Here is a 19,090-nt window from a genome sequence, read left to right on the forward strand (position 1 = left end):
GGGCTCAGGTGATGAGCCTCAGCCAGTAAGGCGTATGGGTGGCACTGGTGGGGTGCTCCTCCCCTTCACCCCACCAAATCTGGCCTTGTGCCCCCGTTCCCAGCCCTGGGGTTGATTTATTTAATTTATATTTCCTGGGGAGACCCTCACCCAGGAAGAGGGCTTGGCTGGGGACCATGGGGTGACAATGGGTTTGGGGGGGTGTCACGTGCTGGGGACCCTTGGGGATTTCCACCCAATGACACCTTGGGGGGGTCCCAAGTGCTGGGGATCCTCAGGACATTCACACCTGCTGGGGACCTGGGGGTGTCCCATTGGTTAGGGAACGGTGGTGGGGGTCCATCTGCTGGGGACCCTTAGGAGATTCCCACATGATGGGATCTGGGGTGGTGTGGATGCTGGGGACCCTTGTGGGGTTCCCACCTGCTGTGGACTTGAGGAGTCACAGGTGCCAGGACCCTTGGGGCTTCCTATTTTCTGGAGATCTGAGAGTGGGGTGGGTTCACACCTTCTGGGGGCCTGGGCGGGGTCCCAAGTGCTGGGAACCCTCAGAGGGGTTATACCCTCTGAGGACCTGGAGGGTCCCAGGTCCTGGGAAACTGGGTGGGTTCCTGCCTGCTGGCAACATGGGGGTCCCACGTGCCGGGGAGCCTCGGGAGTTTCCTCTTTCCCGGGGAGGCGGCCTCCCACGGGCTGTAATGTGAATCCTGAGTGCCCAGGGGCAACGCGGATGGGGGGCCCGGCTAATCCCCGGGAAAGGCTGCCAGGGCGGCTCGGGGACACTGGAGATGTCCCGCTCTGAGCGAGGGCTCTCGGGTGGTCCCGGGGGCATTGTTGCCCGGAGGGGGCCGTGCCGTGCCCGGGGCCGGTGCCCGCTCCCGCTCCCGCTCCCGTTCCCGTTCCCGTCCGGGCGGGGCGGCGGCGGCGCTTCCTGGTGCGGGGGGGCGGCGCGGAGGGCATGGCGCTTGTGACGGTGCGGCGGTGCGGTGGGGCTACCGCGGGGGCCCCGCGGTGAGTGCGGCACTGGGATGGGGACTGAGCGGGGCATCCCGGCGGGGACGGGACGGGGGGTCCCGGAGCCCCGGGAGGTCCCGGTGCGGGGGGTACGGGCTGGCACAGGGGATCCCGGTGCGGGGATATGAGGACTCCCGGGGGGAAAACGGGCTGTCCCAGAGCCCCGGAGGATCCCAGTGCGGGGCTACGGGGAATGGGCCTGGGGGTCTCGGAGCTCCGCGGGTCCCGGTGCCATGGGGGGGGGTATAGGTTGGTTCGGGGTGTCCCGGTGCGGGGGGTACAGGATGTTCCCGGGAGTCTCGGTGCCTCGGAGGTCCCGATAGGCTGTTCCGGGGGATCCCAGTGCGAAGGGGGTGGGGGCGGAAATCTCCAGTCGCTCCCAGTGCAAGGTTATCCCGGCCGTTCCTGGTGGAACTTTACTATGAGTTTGCTGGAAGTTACCCAGCTGCCCTCAGTGCACGTGGGGTCTCCGCTGCGTCCCGTAGTTAAGGGGGGAAGATCGGGGGTGGATGGGGGGTTGTCTCCAGTTGCTTCCACTTTCCTCAGTCCTCCCAGTCCCTTTGCTGTCCCAGTGGCTCCCAGTGCCCCCCCTCTCCAGTAACCACTGGGCCTTTTCGTGTGCTCATCCCAGCTCCCCATTCCAGGCGTGGGGGGCACGGAGGCAATACCCCCTCTGCTATTCCGAGGGGAAGTCCCAGGAATCCACCCTCCCCAGTGGGACCCCCATGGGGGCCCCCATGCCCCCCCCCAGGGGCTCATGCTATGGGGGTGGTTGTTGGCAGGGATTCACTGGACCTGTGGTGTCCATGCTGGAGGGGGGTTGTGTGGGACGCCCAGGCATGGTCTGTGCCCTGGGGTCACGCTCCCCCCAGGAATTGCCCCCACAATTTGCAGGAGGAAGATGCTCCCAGACGTGGCAAACTGCAGCGGCGGTGAGAGGGGCCTCGGGACCCCCGGGATGGGGGGCACTGGGATGGGGCGGTACAGCTGCCCCCTCCCCAGCTCTGTCTCCCTCGAAGGAGTGCTCTGGGGGTGTCCTGGCTGCTCAGGACCCTCCTGCCCTCCAGGCAGAGCTTTGTCATGGTCAAGGGGGCTGCGCTGCTGCTGCCTGCGGAGGAGCCCCCCCAGGATGAGACCCCCCAGCTGAGACCCCCCTGGATGAGCCTCCCCCAGATGAGCCCCCTGGTCAGGCCCGGGGCAGCAGGAGAAGCACCTACACCTCATGATGCAGTTGCTGCGCCCCCAGGATGCCATCCGGCTGGTAGGGCATGGATCCCTCTGGAACATGGGAATGGGATGGGATGGGGACAGGGATGGGATGGGATGGGATGAGATAGAGATGAGATGGGGACAGTGACAGAAAGGGATAGAGTGGGAATGGAAATAGAATGGGATGGACAGAATTTGATATGGGATGGAGATGGGATGGGGACAGGATGGGACAGGATGGGTATGGGGACATGGCATGAGGACAGAATGAGGACAGGGATGGGGATAGGGACAGAGATGGGAATTGAATGGGATGAGACAGTATGGGGACACAGTTGAGGATGGGATGGGACAAGATAGGGAGTAGGATGAGGATGGGGGCAGGATGGGAATGGGATATGGATGGAGATGAGATGAGGATGGGGATGGGATGGAACAAGAAATGGGACAGGGAAGGGGATAGGATAAGACCGGACATAATTGGGATGAGATAGAATGGGGGTGGGATACGGACAGGAACAGAATGGGATGGGGTGGATGGGGATGTGGTAGGATGATGTCAAGATGAGTAAGGAACAGGACAGGACAGGATGAGAAGAGGGATGGAATGGATGGGATGGGGTAAGGATGGGATACGGCCCAGCCTGGCCCCTCGGTGTGCTTGATGCTCCTCCCAGGTCCCTGGGAGCACTGGGGGGCTCTGGGGAGGGGCAGATCCCTCTGCCAACACCCCCTACACCCTCAGGCGGTGCGGCTGGAGTCGGCGCGGCCACGGCGCGTGCGGTACCTGCTGGTGGTGCGGGGAGGAGGCGGGAGCCGAGGGCCAGACGGCGCTGCTGGGAGTGGATTTCGCCCACGAGGGGTGAGCGGGCTGCGGGGGGGGCACGGGGGGGCGGCCACACCCCCTGACCTGTGCCCGCCCCAGGGCCGCCCGCTGCACCCTGGGCATGGTGCTGCCCCTCTGGAGCGACACCCAAGTGTTCCTCGATGGCGATGGGTAAGGGGGGCTGGGATTCTGGGAATGGGGAGGGGCTTAAGGGGCGGGGCCTGTGTGAGGGGTGGGCCTGGGGTGTCCACCCTGACCCACGTGTCTCCCCGCGGTGTCCAGGGGGTTCAGCGTGACGTCGGGGGGACAGACCCGCATCTTCAAGCCCATCTCGGTGCAGACCATGTGGTGAGCGAGGCCCGGGTGTGACCGAGGGCATGGGGGGTGTGGGCACCACCTCGGATGGGGACATGGGCATTGCCATGGGCATGGTGGATGTGGGCACTGTGGGGTGAGGGGTGTGGGCACTGCCCTGGACATGGGGGAGGGGGGTAACACGATGGGCATGAGGGATGTGGGCATTGCTGTGGGCACAGGGAATGTGTCACCATCCTGGGCAAGGGGGATGTGGGCACCACTGTGGGCAAGGGGGATGCGGGTAACAGGATGGGCACAAGGGATGTGGGCACCACTGTGGGCACAACCATGGGCACAGGGAATGTGTCACCATCCAAGAGAAGGTGGATGTGGGCACCACCTGGGACACAGGGGATGTGGGCACCACCCTGGACATGGGCAAAGGGGGTGCGGGCACCACCATGGCATGGGGGATCTGAGCACCACAACAGACATGGGGGATGTGGGCACTGCCAAGGGCACAGGGGATAGGGGCACCACCATGGACACAGGATATGGGAACTGCTGGAGGCATGGGGGACATGGGCACTGCTTGGAAACAGGGAACGTGGGTGTCAGCATAGGCACAGGGGATGTGGGCACCACCATGGGCACAGCCAGGACACGGACCTACCAGCACCACCATGGGCACCTGGGCACAGTCATGGGAACAGGGTTGGGGGAGGGTTTGGGCACGGCTGGGAGAGGGATAGTGGCACCCACATGCTGGGGACGGCCAACACAGGGGACACAGGTGTTGGGGTGGTGGCAGAGTGTGCAGGTGATGTCGGGTGGCGGTGGCAGAGCACGGGTGGCAGGTGGTGTGCGGCAGGGCCATGCTGCAGGAGCTGCACCGTGCCTGCGAGGACGCTGCCCGTGGTGGGCACATCCCGGGGGGCCCCACACTGGCCTGGGCCCATGACTACACGGCGGCGCTGAGCTCAGAGCAGAGCTGCCTCAACGAGTGGCTGGCCATGGCTGACCTCGAGTCCGTGCGCCCTGCATCACCCCGCCCCTGCGGTAAGAGCTGCCCCTTGCCCCACCCCTGCCCCACCCCACAGCCTGGGTAGGGCTGGGGCTTGTGGTATAAGGGTAGGGCATTGGGTGGGGCTGTGAGGGCGGAGCTTGTGCTAAGGTGTGGGGTCTGCATTCAGCCTGTGGCTTATGGGACAGGGTTTGTCTGGATGGGGTGGGGCTTAAAGGAATGGGGAGGGGTTTAAAGGAAATAGGGTAGGGCTTAAAGAAATAAGTGGGGCTTACAGGAAATGGGGTGGACCTTGAAGGAATGGGGTGGGGCTTAAAAAATGGGTAGAGCTTCCAGTCTTTAAGTTTCCAGCTTAAAGAAAATGGGTAATGGAGAAGCAGGGTTTGCATTTAGGGGAAGGACCTGAGCACGGGGAGGCGGGGTCTGTGCAGGGCCTGGTTGGGTGGGGCGGGTGGATGGTGGCGGCAGTGACACCCATGACGAGGTGATGTGGGAGCCAGGCCAGCGGCGACGGAGCTGTCAGAGCAGGCGGTGCGGGCACTGCTGCGGGACGTGATGGCCACTGCTGACCTGGAGAACGTCACCTCCAAGGAGGTGGGTGTCAGCAGGTGGGGAGGACAGGGAGGGCCAGGCACGGCCATCCCTCACCCCTGGCGGTGTGCAGGTGCGGGAGGAGCTGGAGCGGCGCACAGGGCACAGCCTGGCCCAGCACAAGGACTTCATTGACAACGAGATGCTGCTGGTGCTGGCACAGATGGACCGGCCCTCACGCGTCTTCCCACACCTCTACCTGGTGGGCAGTGGGCGGGAAGGGTGGGCAGGCTGGGCAGGGGTGTCCCCACCCCTCACCGCTGTCACCGCACAGGGTTCCGAGTGGAACGCGGCCAACCTGGAGGAGCTGCAGCAGAACAAGTGAGTGTGGGATGGCACGGGGGCATCTGGAGTCATGGTGGGGTGGTCATGGGGTCATCTGGGGTGCCACTGGTGTGGCATGGGGTCTTTATGGACATGGGGCATCTGGGGTGTCATGGGTGGGTATGGGGTCATCTAGGGTGGCACAGCAGGGTGAACATGAGGGCATGGGACCTGGGGTGGCATGCTGGGGAGGGCATGAGGTCATCTGATGTGACATGGTGAGGTGGCACAGGGTCATCATGGTGTCATGGTGGGGTGGGTATGGGGTTATCTGGGGTGGCACAGTGGGGTGGGCATGAGGTCATATGGTGAGGTGGCACAGGGTCATCATGGTGTCATGGTGGGGGGGGTATGGGGTTATCTGGGATGGCACAGTGGGGGGGTGTGGTGTCAATATGGGGTGGTGGGGCATGGGGTCGGCTGGGGTGTCATGGTTGCATGGTATGGGATCCCATCTAGGTTGGGTGTGGGGTCATCTTGGCGTGCCATTGGGGTGGGCATGGGGGTATCTGGGGTGGCACAGTGGGTACAGGGTCATCTGGAATGTCATGGATGTGTATGGGGTCATCTGGAGTGACATGGTGGTGTGGCATGGGATCATCTGGCATGGGATCATGGTGGGGCAGGTATGAGGTCATCATGGGACACCCGTTGGGGTGTCACCCTTGTCCCCACAGGGTCACTCACATCCTGAACGTGGCACGGGAGATTGACAACTTCTTCCCGGCGCTGTTCACGTACATGAATGTGCGGGTGTACGATGAGGAGGTGGCCCAGCTCCTGCCCCACTGGAACGACACCTTTCTCTTCCTCTCCCGCGTCCGGTCAGTGGGGCCAGGGCAGCCCCGGGGTATGGGGGGGATGCCGGGGGGACAGGGGGCACGGAGGGCAGGGGCTGGAGTTGGGGGCAGAGGGAAGAGTCCCCTGCCCTCAGGGGAGAAGCTTGATGAATGAGGTACTGGGGTGCACTGGGGACACTGGGAGCACTGGGGAGCTCCGGGGACTTGGGTCTCTGCAGATACTGGGGCGACCAGGGAGATCTGGAGCGTGGGGTTCTTGGGGATATAGTGAGCCCTCCAGGACAAGGGGAGCCCTGGGGACATGGGGTCCCTGGGGTCAAGGGGAGCCCTGGTGCATGGTGTTCCTGGGGATGCTGGGATGGCTGGGGACACGTGGAGAACTGGGATGTGGGATCCCCAGGGGCATGGGGACACGGGTGGCTCGGAACGCCAGGGTGGTTGGGGACATGGAGAGGCTTGGGGACAGAGAGAGCCCTGGGGCATGGGGTCCCCAGGGACACTGGGTTGTAGGGTCTCAGTGTTGCTGGTGATCCTGAGGGGGCTGGGGACACTGGGAGCCCTGTGAACATGGTGAACCTGGGGTGGCTGGGGACACTGGGAGCCCTGGTGACATGATACCACTGGGGCCCCTGGGGTGCTGGGGAACACTGGGAAGCCTGTGGCATGGGATCCCCAGGAACACCGGAGTGGGGTTGGGACACAGGGGACATGGGGAACCCTGGGGACACCAGGAGGGCTGAGAACACTGGGAGCTGGGGAGCTCTGGGACATGAGGACACTGAGATCCTGGGGAACATGGTATCTCTGTTATCTCTGGGGTTGCTGGGGCATTTGGGGAGCCCTGTGGACACGGTGTCCCTGGTGACCCCAGGGTGTCTGGGAGACCCTGGGAGCCCTGTGGACACGGTGTCCCCGGTGCCCCCTGTGCAGGGCGTCAGGGGGCCGGGCACTGGTGCACTGCCGCATGGGGCTGAGCCGCTCGGCCGCCACGGTGCTGGCCTACGCCATGAAGGAGTTTGGGTGGCCCTGGAGCGGGCGCTGCGGCATGTCCGGCACTGCCGGCCCAGCGTCCTGCCCAACCCGGGCTTCATGCGGCAGCTCGACTTCTACCAGGGCATCCTGAGCGCCAGGTGAGGGGGATGGGGCAGGGACAGGGTGGGGACGGGTGGGAGGGGACAGGTGAGCAGGGACGGTGGAAGGGGACAGGTAGGAGGGGACAGGTGTGGCTCCCCTTGGGGCCGTGTCCAGGCGCTGACCAACAGGTGTGTGGCAGCCGGCACAGCAGCCTGTGGGAGCCCCGAGCGGCCGAGCGGGCGCCACACCCCGAGGAAGAGACCCCGAGGGACACGGGTGTCCCGTCCCCGCTGTCCCCGCTGCCCTCCCCGCAGCCCCTGAGGAGGAGGCCGGGGGCGGGTGCTGGGGGCCTCCCGGCGCCCCCGCATCTCCCTCTGCGCCGTCATGCGGAGCATCAGCCTGCTGGAGACCCCCGAGCCCCCGAGCTGCCGGGGAGCCCCTGGCCGGGGAGGTGAGTGGAGGGCTGGGATGGGCCTGGGGGTCCGGCCACAGGGCGGCGTGGGATGACCCCTCCCTGTCCCCCTCAGGTGTTCGAGACCGTGGAGGAACCGGGGGGTCCCTGGGGGTCGCGGCCCTCGTCGCGCCCTCGCGGGGTGGTACGGCAGCACAGCTTGGACGGCGGCTCCGGCCCTTCTTCGACCACACGGATGACCCCACCCCAAGCGCTGATCCGCCCCCTAATTTTAGGGGGCACGGGGCAGAGCCCCCGCTGCCAGGGCACCGTGGGGAAGGGCCGCAAGCCCCCTTCCCCACCCCACCTGCACTTTGGGGGGCAGAGGTGTCTACACCTCAGCGCGCCCCCCCCCCGAGCACAGAACCCCATCACTGCGCCCGCACTGACAATAAAAGCGTGGAAGAGGCAGCGACAGTGGGGAAATGGAAATTTGTGACAGCGGGGGGACAGGTGTTGCTCCCCCGGAGCGCTCGGAGCGTTGCCATCAGCAGGGACCGGAGTGCTCAGGGATGAGGGGGCGGGCGGGCCAAGGGACCCACCGGCGCCGCGCGGCCGCCATGTTGTGCGGCGGGGTGGGAACTGCAACTCCCAGCAGCCTTTGCGCGGGGGCAGCACAACATGGCGGCGCCCTTTGTCCTGTTTGGAGAGCGGGAGGCGGGTGGAAAAGGATCCCCAGGGACTGCGGCTTTCCTGCGCCGCTTGCGGTGCGGACTCTCGAGGTACCTTGGAATGTGCCAGCTCTCCTGCTGGAATTTCTCTGTGAAATGTCTCAACACAGAGAGTAAAACTCAAGTCAGATCTGTTCCGGAGTGTGTTACACCGGTGCAAAGTTTCTTCCCCCTCTGTTTATTTTCTGTTCCAGAGGGCTCAGTCTTGAGTTTCCGGGCGCTTCCTGTTAAAATACTGTGAAAATAACTTCGTACTTTAAGGGGAAAGAAGCTGTTTGTGGGAGTTCAGATGTCCGTGATAAACGCTCTATGCTTTTTCAGTCAGTAAGCTCTTAAAATATCTTTCAATAATCCTCCAAAACCTTACTGAGACAGCAGCATCTGTGCTAAAAGCAGTCGAGGTTCAAGAAAAGGCTGGGACAAAACGGGATAAATCAGCATCGCTTCCAAGCGCTTTCCCGGCTTTCCCATGAAGCCAAAGGAGCCTTGGAAGTAGTGCCAGTGAGTCCCGGTGTATTTCTCGTGAGGGTCATTGCTTCAGTCTTGTCCTTTCCCCTGCACGTCTAGTGTGAACTTTGAGTTCAGCTGGAAAAGTTATCCAGAAAACAGGAAACTTTCTCGTTGCAAGAAGTTGCGTTTTATGAGCTTCCCTTCAGAGCTGATGCACTTGGCAGGAGAAGTCACCAGCAATGAGGCTTTTCGCTCTCAGGCAGGAAGAAAAGCCTGGCTTCCTCCCCAGCACAACAGGGCTTCCAGGAGGCGATGGTGTCGCTGCTCTTTCGGTTCTCAGCTGTGCCCGTGGGGGTGGTGACATCGTGTTCCTCCCTGTGCTTCAGGGCAGCCGAAAGCACCAGCACATCCCCCGGGCCTTTTGGGAGTCTGAGGTATTGCAGCAGTGGGGGTGGGTTTGTTTTTTGTTTCCCTGAAAGTAAAACCGTAGGGGAAATCTCTGATCTCCCCGATTTTCGTATCATAATTGATTTTTTTTTTTTTTTAAGTTAACGCTGTGGAATTTACTAACTGACTTGCATGGGTTAAACTGAAAGTGCCAAATAGTTGTAGTGTACCATTTATTGTTTTATTTATGCAGTTTGGTGTTTATTTACAAAGGGAGGCCATGGAATGTTATCATATTTTCCCCCAATATTTTGAGGTGCTGCCCTGAATTAGCTGATTTCTGCCTCCCTCCCGATGGTGTTTCCCAGCAGTCCCACGGCATCTCTTGGGCAGTGCAGCTGCCAGAGGTCCCTCGGGACTGTGGGACAGGCAAAAACCCCCCAGCAAAGGAGAACCTGGATTTGGGAGATGGAGAATTGAATGGCACCAGTTTGAGCTGTGCCAGTCCAGGGAACGCCAGAGGAAATAATTCCAAGACTCCTCCAATGGGAATGTTTTTCCTGGATGTGTGTAAACACAGGCACAGCTTTTTACTACGAAGTGAGTTACTGAGATTTGGGGTTGTTTTCTCAGTTCCCTCTGTAAGTTTTCCCTCTCTCAACCCCACTGGCCAAACGGGAGGTGCAGCAGCAGCTCCAGGGCCGGAGCAGTTGGATGGGTTTGGGAGCCCAGATTCCCATCCTGGTGCAGACGTGTCCTGCAGCCTCCTGGGGGGATGTCCCTGCAGCAGCACCCTGGGGAAGGGATGAGACATCTCCTGGCACTGCTGGAGCACAGGAACCCCACTGACTCCCACCTGGAGCACCCATTAATGATTATTATTGAGTTATTATGCAAATTACCATGGGATTGTGTGAATTAGGGGCCAAAATCTCACAGAGGTATTTGGGAGCAGAGGGGCAGTGCCAAGGCAGAGCTGCTTAGGGTTGGCAGGTAGGAACTGGAGCTCTCCCAGTTAAAAGTGTCTGATCATCACAGTCCTCTTTTTGTCCGCTTCCAGCAGCTGTCCCTGGTCATTCTTGTGTTTGCAGGGAGTAAAAATGGCCTTGGGGATTTGCTTCTGGGAACAGAGATCCATTTCCTGATAGTAGTCCTGGAAATAGAACTGAGTCTCTCTGAGAACTGACGATGGTACAGAAGGAGTGCTGGGAAGGGAGAGTCCACAGTGTGGTGAGTGTCCTGATGTCCCTGCTGTAATGCTGTGCTGTCATCAAGTCCCCTCATTCTGATGTAAACTGTCTTTGAATGTGCTCAAAGTCCAAACTGAAGTACAAAATGCCTATGGGAAGCTTCATGTTCCCAAGGGAATGCTTTAGGGATGTGTAGCTTCTGAACTACAGAAATAATTCAGGTTCCCACAGAAACCTTGGGCCGTGGTTGGGGCAAGAGTGACAGAAAAGTAGCATCTTCAGGGCCATCTTAAGAGTTGTTTTCCCTCGAGATCACAATGAAATGCTGGGAAATCATGGCCCTCTGGGAAACCTCTGAGCAGGGTAAGTGGTGTAAGTGTGGTTTTCCTACTCTCTGCACTCTCAGTGATGCCCTGAAGTGCTCTGGCTCATGGAATATGATCTGTGTGTAACAGCTTCCGTGCCTATCTGTGCAGGTGGGTCAGTCACTAAGTGTCCCATGGGATCCCTGAGGCTGGAAAAGCCCTTTGAGACCATGGGGTCCAAGTGGTGCCCCAGCACTGCCAAGGCCACCCCCAGCCCATGTCCCCAAGGGCCACATGAAGAGCCATCCCCTGAGGGACAGGAACTGGGGTGAGGGCTGCAGGCACTGGCAGTGAGGCTGGGGGTTCCCTGGGAGCCTCCAACACACCTTCCCTTCTCCCTGGCCTTCCCAGGAAGGATGACTGGTCTGGAGAGCACAGTGTGCAGAGGCAGTCCAAAGCCACACTCAGGACATTTCCCTGCAGTTCAGGGAACCTCTGATTGCAGCACCTTGAAGTCTTGTGTGCTCAGCAGCTTTTCCTTTGGAGTTTTTATGCCCTAGGAAACAGATTTGAGGACCTCCCAGTGAATTCAGTGAATTGTCCCAATCAGAGAGCTTTTTGCTGACCTAAATTGAGCTTTTAAGCCCCAGACCTCCCAGATTTGCAGTGTTTTACCATAACAGTGAGCCAGGATGGATTCTCCTGTTCAGTGGTACAGCTGCCCACAAGGGCTGGGTCAGCTGGGCCAGCACTTGCTGTTGTGTGTTTTCCTCTCTGAGGAGACAAAACCACTTTGCTTTCCCTTGTAGGACTGACTGAGGCTGTGGATTGCAATGCAGAGCATCTGCATGCTCCTGGTGCTTGGGGCTGTGGTGTTTGGAGTGCAGGAAACATCCCTGGGACCCTGACTGTCTGACCTGGGTGTGGATGTGCATTTCCAGGACTAACTCAGTCTGGGTATCCCACCCACCCAAAGCTTCTGATGAAGCTCCAGGACCAGCAAGTCCCTGAAACTTGAGGAAGAGAAGAAATGAGTTAAAGTAGAAAGATCAGGTAACACATCTTGACTGATAAATCTTTTCCTGCCCAGAGTTGTTACTGTGATGGGAAAAGCCGCTCTGTGCAGCTGCAGCACAGATATTATTAGATGGAACAAAATCACTTCATGCAAGAGGTTTTCTCCTGTGCAAATCAGTCCTTGGGCACGAATTGAACTTGGGCAATCAGTTGGTCTTCCCCCAGGAAGCATCATTCCAGTCAGCATTAATGACATGCCCTGTGCCCACTTCTCATTATTCACCCAATAAAAATCAAAAGCAAATGTTGGTTTGGTTTTAAGTAATTAATGTATCTTTAAAACAAACTAAATTACCTTTTTCTTCCTTTTTTTTCTTTTAGATGATGGAATTGCCAGTCTGGATGTGTGCTGATCTCTGGTGGCAGGGTACTCTCAGGCCCTAATGGCTGCACATTCTTGTTCTTTTCACTGGGAAATTGGGAGTAATTATTAATTAATTATTCAGAAATGTTTTCTGAAACTTTTCCCTTTTTTTCTGTCTTTCGCTGTAGATTTTCTTTTGCTGCCTTTGAATTTACAGCTTCCTTCTAGCTCCCAGGTGGGAACACCTGGGTTGACTCAGGGAGGACAGGGGTGAAATTTTTAGCCGAAAACTTGGGGTAATTTAGAGATGGCAGAGCAACTGGTTTTGTAGGAAAATGTGTTTAACCACATTGATCCTAGTTGTGTTTGCACAAATTGGGGCCAGAGGTAAAACTTAATCCAAAGCAAACCCTGCTCAACCTGTAAATCCCAGGATAAGTTCTACAAGCTGCAAATTGAGGGACTAAAAATACATTAAAATGGAACCAAGAGCATTAATAAGGTTCCAGGGAATCCCAGTATTGTTGTTGTGGAATTTTTAACTGATTTTTAATCTTCTTATGACAACAGTGAGTTTCTTCCTTTGGATTACTCATGCTGTAGGTTTTGAGGTTTATTTGGATTTTGAATCCCTCACTGCGGCCCTGACACTGATCAGGAGCTGGCAGGAAAAACACAATCAGAGCTCCTGGCAGGCGCAGGGTGTTTTCCCCCAGAGCGGATCCAACTGCTGCCCACCAGCCTGGCCACCAGCCTGGGATTTGCTTTTGGCTCTTGGCTTCTTCAATGGTGAATTCCTGCTGGAACAGCCTCACAGTGCCTTATGGAGCCCAGATATTCCCCTGTAGAGCTGCCGCTTTAACGCCAGGTTTGTCAGGAACCAGCCAACGTTCCAGGGAAGCTCAGTGGGATCAGGACAGGTTGATATTCCATAGAATTTGCTGTTTATAACCCTACTTCCCCAGCCCTGCTGATGTCCCTGCGGGGGACTTGACTGAGTTCCCTGGAATTCAGCTGATTTTCACCCCCTGGGGTCAGGCTCCAGGGGATGTGTTCACCCAGGAGAAGGTGGTGGTGGGACGCGCTCCAGGCACGTGGTGAGGCAGCACCTGAGCACAGGCGAGGACGTCTCTCCGTGCAGGAAGCCGCTGTCACTTCAGAGCCTCAGGAGTGGCCTCTGGAAGTTCTTTTCCCTGAGGAAAGGGATGCACATCCCTGCCTTCAGGGCACCCCGGGTCTGACCCACCTGTTAAAGCTTTCCATGGGTTCTGCAGTTCCAGCTGTGTCTGTCCGGGGTGAAGCATCTCAGGGTGCCAGGGGGGGGGAGGCGATATTCTCCCGAGGGGGGCCTCGGGGGTACCCGGGGGGGGGGGCTCTGAGCGGGGGCTGCAGTTCCGCCCCCCGCCCACCGGGGGTCGCCGTGATCGGCGCCGCCGCGCCGTGTCCGCCAGAGGGCCCCCGCGGGACCGGCGGGCTCGGGGGTCCCGGGGCCTACCCGGAGGGTCCCCGCGCCCCGGCTGGTCCCAGCCCCGGCTCGGCGTCCGCACGAGGAAAGCGCCGCCGCTCTCCTGGGCCCGGGCCCCGGCGAAGTCCCGGCCCGGAGAGGCCCCATTCCTGGTCTCATACCCGATCCCGCCTCGGTGCTCCGGCCCCGGGACCCGCAGCGTCCCCCGGCAGGAACCGGTCCCGTCCCCACTCAGCGGCTCAGGCTCGGCGCAGCGCCGGGAGCAGCCCCTGGGCCGGGGCTCCGGCCCCAAGCGCCGGTCAGTCCCGCCGCAGCCCGGGACGAGCGTCCTCCCCAGCCGCGGGGCGGGCGCAGCTCGGTCGGCTTAGAGCGGCGGGGCCGGGGCGGGGCCCGCACAGGTGAGCGGGGCGGGGCCGAGGGTGTTCGAGCCCCGGGAGCCGCCCCCGCCGGGGTCGTCGCGGGGGCCTCGGGCTCCCGCGTCTCCTTTTCGTTATTTTTGTCCTTTACCTTTTCTTTTGTCCCTTCTCTTCCTTCCCCCCAGCCCCGCTCCCCGGATCTCCTCCTCCGGATAGGGCCCGCGGGAAAGGTTGGGGTGACTCCCTATAGGGTTGGGGGGGTTTTGGGGTGACCTCAAGTGCCGAGGCGGGGGGTTCGGGTAACCCCGGCGAGGTTTTGGGGTGAACCCGGAGAGGGTTTGGGGGCAAACCCAGGTGTCGGCGGGGGAGGAAGAGTCTGGGGGAGTTTTGGGTGATCCGGAGGGGATTTCGGGGCTGGGGGTTGGAGTGAACCCGGAGGATTTTTGGGGTGACCCCAAGGGTAGTTTCAGGGGGTTTTGAGGTGACCCCCTCCCCTCTCCCACCGCAGATTGGCCAAGGAGGAGATGCAGTTCCAACACCTGGAGGACATTGGGGACCCGCTGGGGGACCCCCTAGACCACCCCCCACCCGCCCCGCCCCTCCCCGCTGCACCCCAAGAGCAGCTCCGGAGTGGGGGGCGGCCCCTCCGAGACTCCCCCAGGAGACGGGGCCCCCCAGGACCGGTGGCTCCTCCACCCCAGCGCCGACCACGTGGTTTAATGGGGGAGACCCCCCCCTAAAACACTCCCTGCGGCTCAACCCTGTACAAGCCTTCACAGAATCCATCCAAAATAAACCACCAGCGCTGAACCCTGAGGCTTTGTTGGAACATTTTCTTTTGGGTTTGGACACACGAGACCTCCCCGAGAATTGTAGTACAAAACCAGACGTGCTAAAAGCCCCACAAAAGGGGGAGGGGGGGGACAGGGCCCGGACCCCCTCCCCAAAAAGAGAACAGAAGGGGGGCTCTGGCTTGTAATGTCTGAATGGGACACACACCCCCCCCACCTCGGCACGAAACCCCCCTGCCAGCTGAGGGGGGACCCCGAAACAATCCCGGACCGGGGGGGCCCTCCCACGGCAGCTGAAGCGCAGCTCTCCCCCCCCCCCCAAAGAACCCCTGGCCGGGAATGGCAGGATGGCGAAAGGTCGAAGGGCCACGAAACGAAGGGGACGCTCCAAACCCCAGTGAGAAGTAACAGGGACCCCCAAAACCCAGATTTTCTCATTAAAAGCAAAGATTTCTTGGCTCTCCTTGCTCAAGGGAATGCAGAAAAAGGCATCTCTTAAGCCTAATACTTTAAACTATCCTAGGTTATCATTTAAGGTAGTTCTCTCGGGTCCTGCACTAATCCATCATCTTTCCCGTTTGCTTTCTTTACAGGTTCTTGCATTCACATTCTACTAGCAAACCCTGCTTAGCAAAGTTGGCTATTACTGGAACCAATCCAGCTTGGCTTTCTAATGTTAAAGGATACCGCGTTTGCTTTACCACTTGACACAGGGTTCCTTTTAAAACTCCTGCTTGAGTTTTTTCCCCTTTATCACTATGAAAGAGTGTCATGGTTTGAGAGCTAAAAATCCAATTCCCTAGTCCAAACTTCTTCCCGCATCTCAACCCACTGTGAGATGGGTTTTCCAGACAACCACACGAGACTCAGAATGGGGGAAAGGGAATATATATTACAATGACTGCACAAATAAATACTACAATACATTATATACAATCTTAGCTATCTCCTCCATGACATAAGTATTTACAATGGATCAAATCTCTTCTCCCCTCCAAATAAAAGTCCAGGAGGGAAGAAGGAAGATCCTTTTCCACTTTCAGAGCAGTAGTCTCTAAGGCAGCAGGCTTTCTTCCTCTCATGCATGCAGCAGCTGTGGCTGGATCTCTGCCAGTACTCACGAGGGGCTATCCAAGCCCCCTCGGCCACTCGTTTCCAAGCGAGGGTCTTCTTCCGTAGGCTGTGTTCACCAGGACAAGGGTCACTTCACTATGTCATATCACGAAGCTCAGGGGTCTTCGTGACGGTCCTTATCTTCAGGGGATTCAAGTTCCCCTACAGAGCTCTGTGCTCTGTCTCAGGCAGCGGGGGGGCCAAGGTCACCCTCCGCATTCTTCTCGGAGCTTTTCAGCTCCTCTCTGTAAGGGCTGTAGCACTTTGAGACTCTTTCAAGTAAGAGTCCATCATCTTCCTCCTTTCTCGGAGGTCTCAGAGGGGTATGGGGTTTTATTTCAGTTCTTACCCCAACTTCTCTCTCTCTCTCTCTGCTGCTGCAGGCTCTCGTTCTTTCTCTCTTTCCTTCTAGGAGTTCTCTCTGTGTGCTGCCTGCCTGTTGTTGCTACTTGGTTTTATCTCTCCTGGCTCTTTGTCACCGTTTCTTCGGTCAGTGCAGTTCTGCCGCTGCTGCTGCTCATGGTGGAGGGAAAAAAACTTCCAGCTTCTAAGTCACAGACTTCAGTCTAGTCTAACACTGTTTCCGAGTTTCTATGACCCCAGCTGGGGGGGGGGGCCAGAGCCTCCCCAGAGGGGCTCCTGCCCCTTCTGCTCGTGGCTTTTGCAACATGGCTACACCTTCTACCACCAACTACAACTACCTTCTCTTCCGTTCTGGTTGTGATATGTTTATGTTTTGCAGAAGCGCTCATTGGGTAAAACCGAAAAACTTCAAGGGTCACCACCCCCTGGGGTTTTACCATTTTATAACTGCAGGGGGAAAACTGTTTCCCACCACAACGAGGGACACCGAGGAGCTGGAAGGGGGAGGGAATCGGCTAGCCAGCTTTCCCTGGCCCTGAGGGGATGGTCAGCGACTGAGCTGCACTTAAGAAGTGGCTCATTGCTCAAATACCAGCCTGATGGCTTCGGTAGGGGAGTGTCTGTCAGACCTGCTGGACTCCAGATGGAAAAGCCTCCACGGATACAAGTCCCTGCTCCCTCTATTAGCAGAGCCCACTCCTCGCTGAGGATGCACATGGCCAGGAAAAGGCTGCAAGTAAGAGTGGGAGCCCAGGCCATTGCAGTAAGGCATTCCCAGGAGCAGGTGGCCCAACAGCTACTGTCCCCGAGACACTGGTGCCCAATCCATGCCTCCCTGGACACCCTGGCAGTGCCACATCAGGATCCTTTGTAGCTACTTGCAAGGGGTTGTCTCCTACGGCAAAAGCAGATTTTCCCTACTCCAGGGCTCTCTCCTAATCCAGTATGGTAAGAGCAGGAGAAGGAGTATCTCGGCAGCCCAGTTACTTCTGGCAAGAGACTCCATCCCTCCCAGAGCCTCTGGGAGACCTGCTGGAGTCAGACACAGGAGCCCCTCTGCACAGGTCTCCCTGCTGCCTGGGAGGGGCGGGGAACAGCAGAGCCTGCTCCTTGCTGAGGATGCACGTGTCCGGGAAAAGCCTGGGAGTGGGAGCCCAGGCCATTGCAGTATAAGATTCCCAGGAGCAGGTGGCTGCCGCGGTCCGAACGGGGGAGGGGAATGGGGCCGCGACACGGCACGGATCCCAGACACAAGGTGGGGTGCAGGTAGAATCTTTAATCCAGCGTGCACATGGCGTTTTTATCCGAAGGGAAAGGGCCAGAACATAGGGTGGAGCAGGAGACAGACAGGTCGGGGGACAAACCGGGATTGAGCCGTGGGCAAAAAGGGGGGGGGAAAGCGCAGGAGGGACCAGGGGAGGAGAGGGCGAATGGGGCTGTGTCCTGTCGCAGCTTCTCCAGCCAGTCGGCAGAGAGGACAGAGGTGCGGGGGGGGGGGTGAGCAGGCCAGGGCATGCCCGGAAGATACAAATTCGGGGGAAACACACAATGTGTAAAGTCCATTCAATCGCTGTACATATTTTTCCATTTCCGGAATCGTTCCCATTCCGATTCCTGGTCCTCGACATCTCGCCCTCTGTTGTTTAAATCAGGCACGGCTAAAAAGATATTTTTTGTGATGGTCTTCCTGCAGCATGCTGTGACACAGGAGATGGTTAATAACAACACAAACAGGAGAAGCAAAATTTCAAAGCAGGCTAACAGGATTTGCTTAAGCCAATTAGGTAAACTGGGTAAACTCACTTGTCAAATAAGTCATCGGTGGAGAGCTTTGGTGACATTCGTATGTCACTGACCAGGTCTTGTAACTCTTTGATGCTTTTGAACATGGATTGGGAATGGTCAGAGAAATTGAGGCAACACATGCCTTCAAACTCCTGACACCCATGGCCATGCATTAAAAGGAGAAAGTCTATCGTGGCCCTGTTTTGGAGGGATACCTCTTTCAGTTTTAGGTGTCTTTAACCAGGCCCTCCAGGGCAACGCTGGTGGCATTAGCCTCTTTTGCCATCCAGCATCCCAGGTGTGTTAGGAGGTTGAGGGAATGTGCTGTGCCAACCCCTGGGAACACAGCAAAAGCGCTCCAAAAATTCAGGGTTTTTGACCATAAGGGTATTAGAGGGTCACAATTTTCTGGGATTGGCTGAACAATGCTGCTCACTGATTTATAAGGGGAAGATCTTTTAGATCGAGTTGGCGCTGATGGAATTTGGCTTGAGAAACGGAATCTGCCGGGGTTAAAGAGAGAAGCTGCCCCATAGTACAGGGGCCTCCTACCGGATAGGAGGGGACACCCGCCCAGGCTCTCTCACCGCAGATTAAAAACTTCCCCTGGCAACGCTATTGGTTTTGCGCCGACCGCCTCAGTGATTATTTTTCGGGCACAGTGTTATTGCACCAGAGGGAGATGTTTTGATAAATTTCTTTATAGGGAGTCACTTTGTGGCTAGGAATTTTGACAGCGGGTTTGGTGTAAAGAGAAAACAATGGTTTGTAATTATTGATCCCATAATTTCAATTTCCATGGGCTCCTCCGTCCCATATGAGGGGGATTCAAAATGTACCTTTGGGCTTTCGTTTGTGGGTATTCCAATTAGACATGTTTGAAACAGGTTATTAATGTTTGACAGGGACAGGCAGATGGCCTCACTTCCTGTCTCCTTAGCTAATTTTACCCAGATGTTCTCTGAATTGGCGTAAGCCCAGTTTGGAAGCGCTGCTGCGATTCCCGATGTCCTTTGCTTGGTTCCTAGGTCGAGGAGGATGATGAAGAGGCAGGCACAGGTGTAGCGCATGGTGGATCCTGGTAGATCTTGACTCTCTTTGCTGGGACCCACTTCGGGCCTGTCTCGGTAGAAACACAGGCGTGTCCTTTCCCCCACGTGATGAGAGGAAAAGGACCCGTCCATTTGTCAGTTAAAATATCTTTGTACAACACTTTGGCCTTC

At 58.2% G+C, this 19,090-nt stretch overlaps 1 protein-coding gene and 1 long non-coding RNA gene across 4 annotated transcripts; both read left to right on the plus strand.

Moving 5' to 3' along the window:
• The first annotated feature begins 958 nt into the window (after positions 1–958).
• On the plus strand, positions 959–8,049 carry LOC116788029 (protein phosphatase Slingshot homolog 3-like). The gene is given in 19 exon segments (XM_032690292.1): positions 959–1,015; positions 1,912–1,946; positions 2,082–2,156; positions 2,188–2,275; positions 2,969–3,024; positions 3,026–3,085; positions 3,149–3,220; positions 3,332–3,397; positions 4,218–4,402; positions 4,867–4,964; positions 5,035–5,163; positions 5,236–5,282; positions 5,963–6,109; positions 7,016–7,110; positions 7,113–7,215; positions 7,359–7,499; positions 7,501–7,582; positions 7,584–7,610; positions 7,687–8,049. Coding segments are annotated over 19 exon segments (1,926 nt in total).
• Positions 8,050–8,198: 149 nt separating this feature from the next.
• LOC116789083 lies at positions 8,199–13,318 on the plus strand. 3 transcript variants are annotated; one of them, XR_004357870.1, is made up of 5 exons: positions 8,199–8,332; positions 8,476–8,782; positions 10,182–11,325; positions 11,423–11,666; positions 12,012–13,318. It is a non-coding gene; the product is annotated as an uncharacterized LOC116789083 (long non-coding RNA). The 3 variants fall into 3 exon arrangements; XR_004357869.1 differs by lacking the exon at positions 8,476–8,782 and having other exon boundaries at positions 8,201–8,332; positions 10,182–10,784; positions 11,174–11,325; XR_004357868.1 differs by lacking the exon at positions 8,476–8,782 and having other exon boundaries at positions 8,201–8,332.
• The last annotated feature ends 5,772 nt before the right edge of the window (positions 13,319–19,090 follow it).

The sequence above is a fragment of the Chiroxiphia lanceolata genome, chromosome 6 (genome assembly GCF_009829145.1).
Source record: "Chiroxiphia lanceolata isolate bChiLan1 chromosome 6, bChiLan1.pri, whole genome shotgun sequence".
Taxonomy (NCBI): domain Eukaryota; kingdom Metazoa; phylum Chordata; class Aves; order Passeriformes; family Pipridae; genus Chiroxiphia; species Chiroxiphia lanceolata.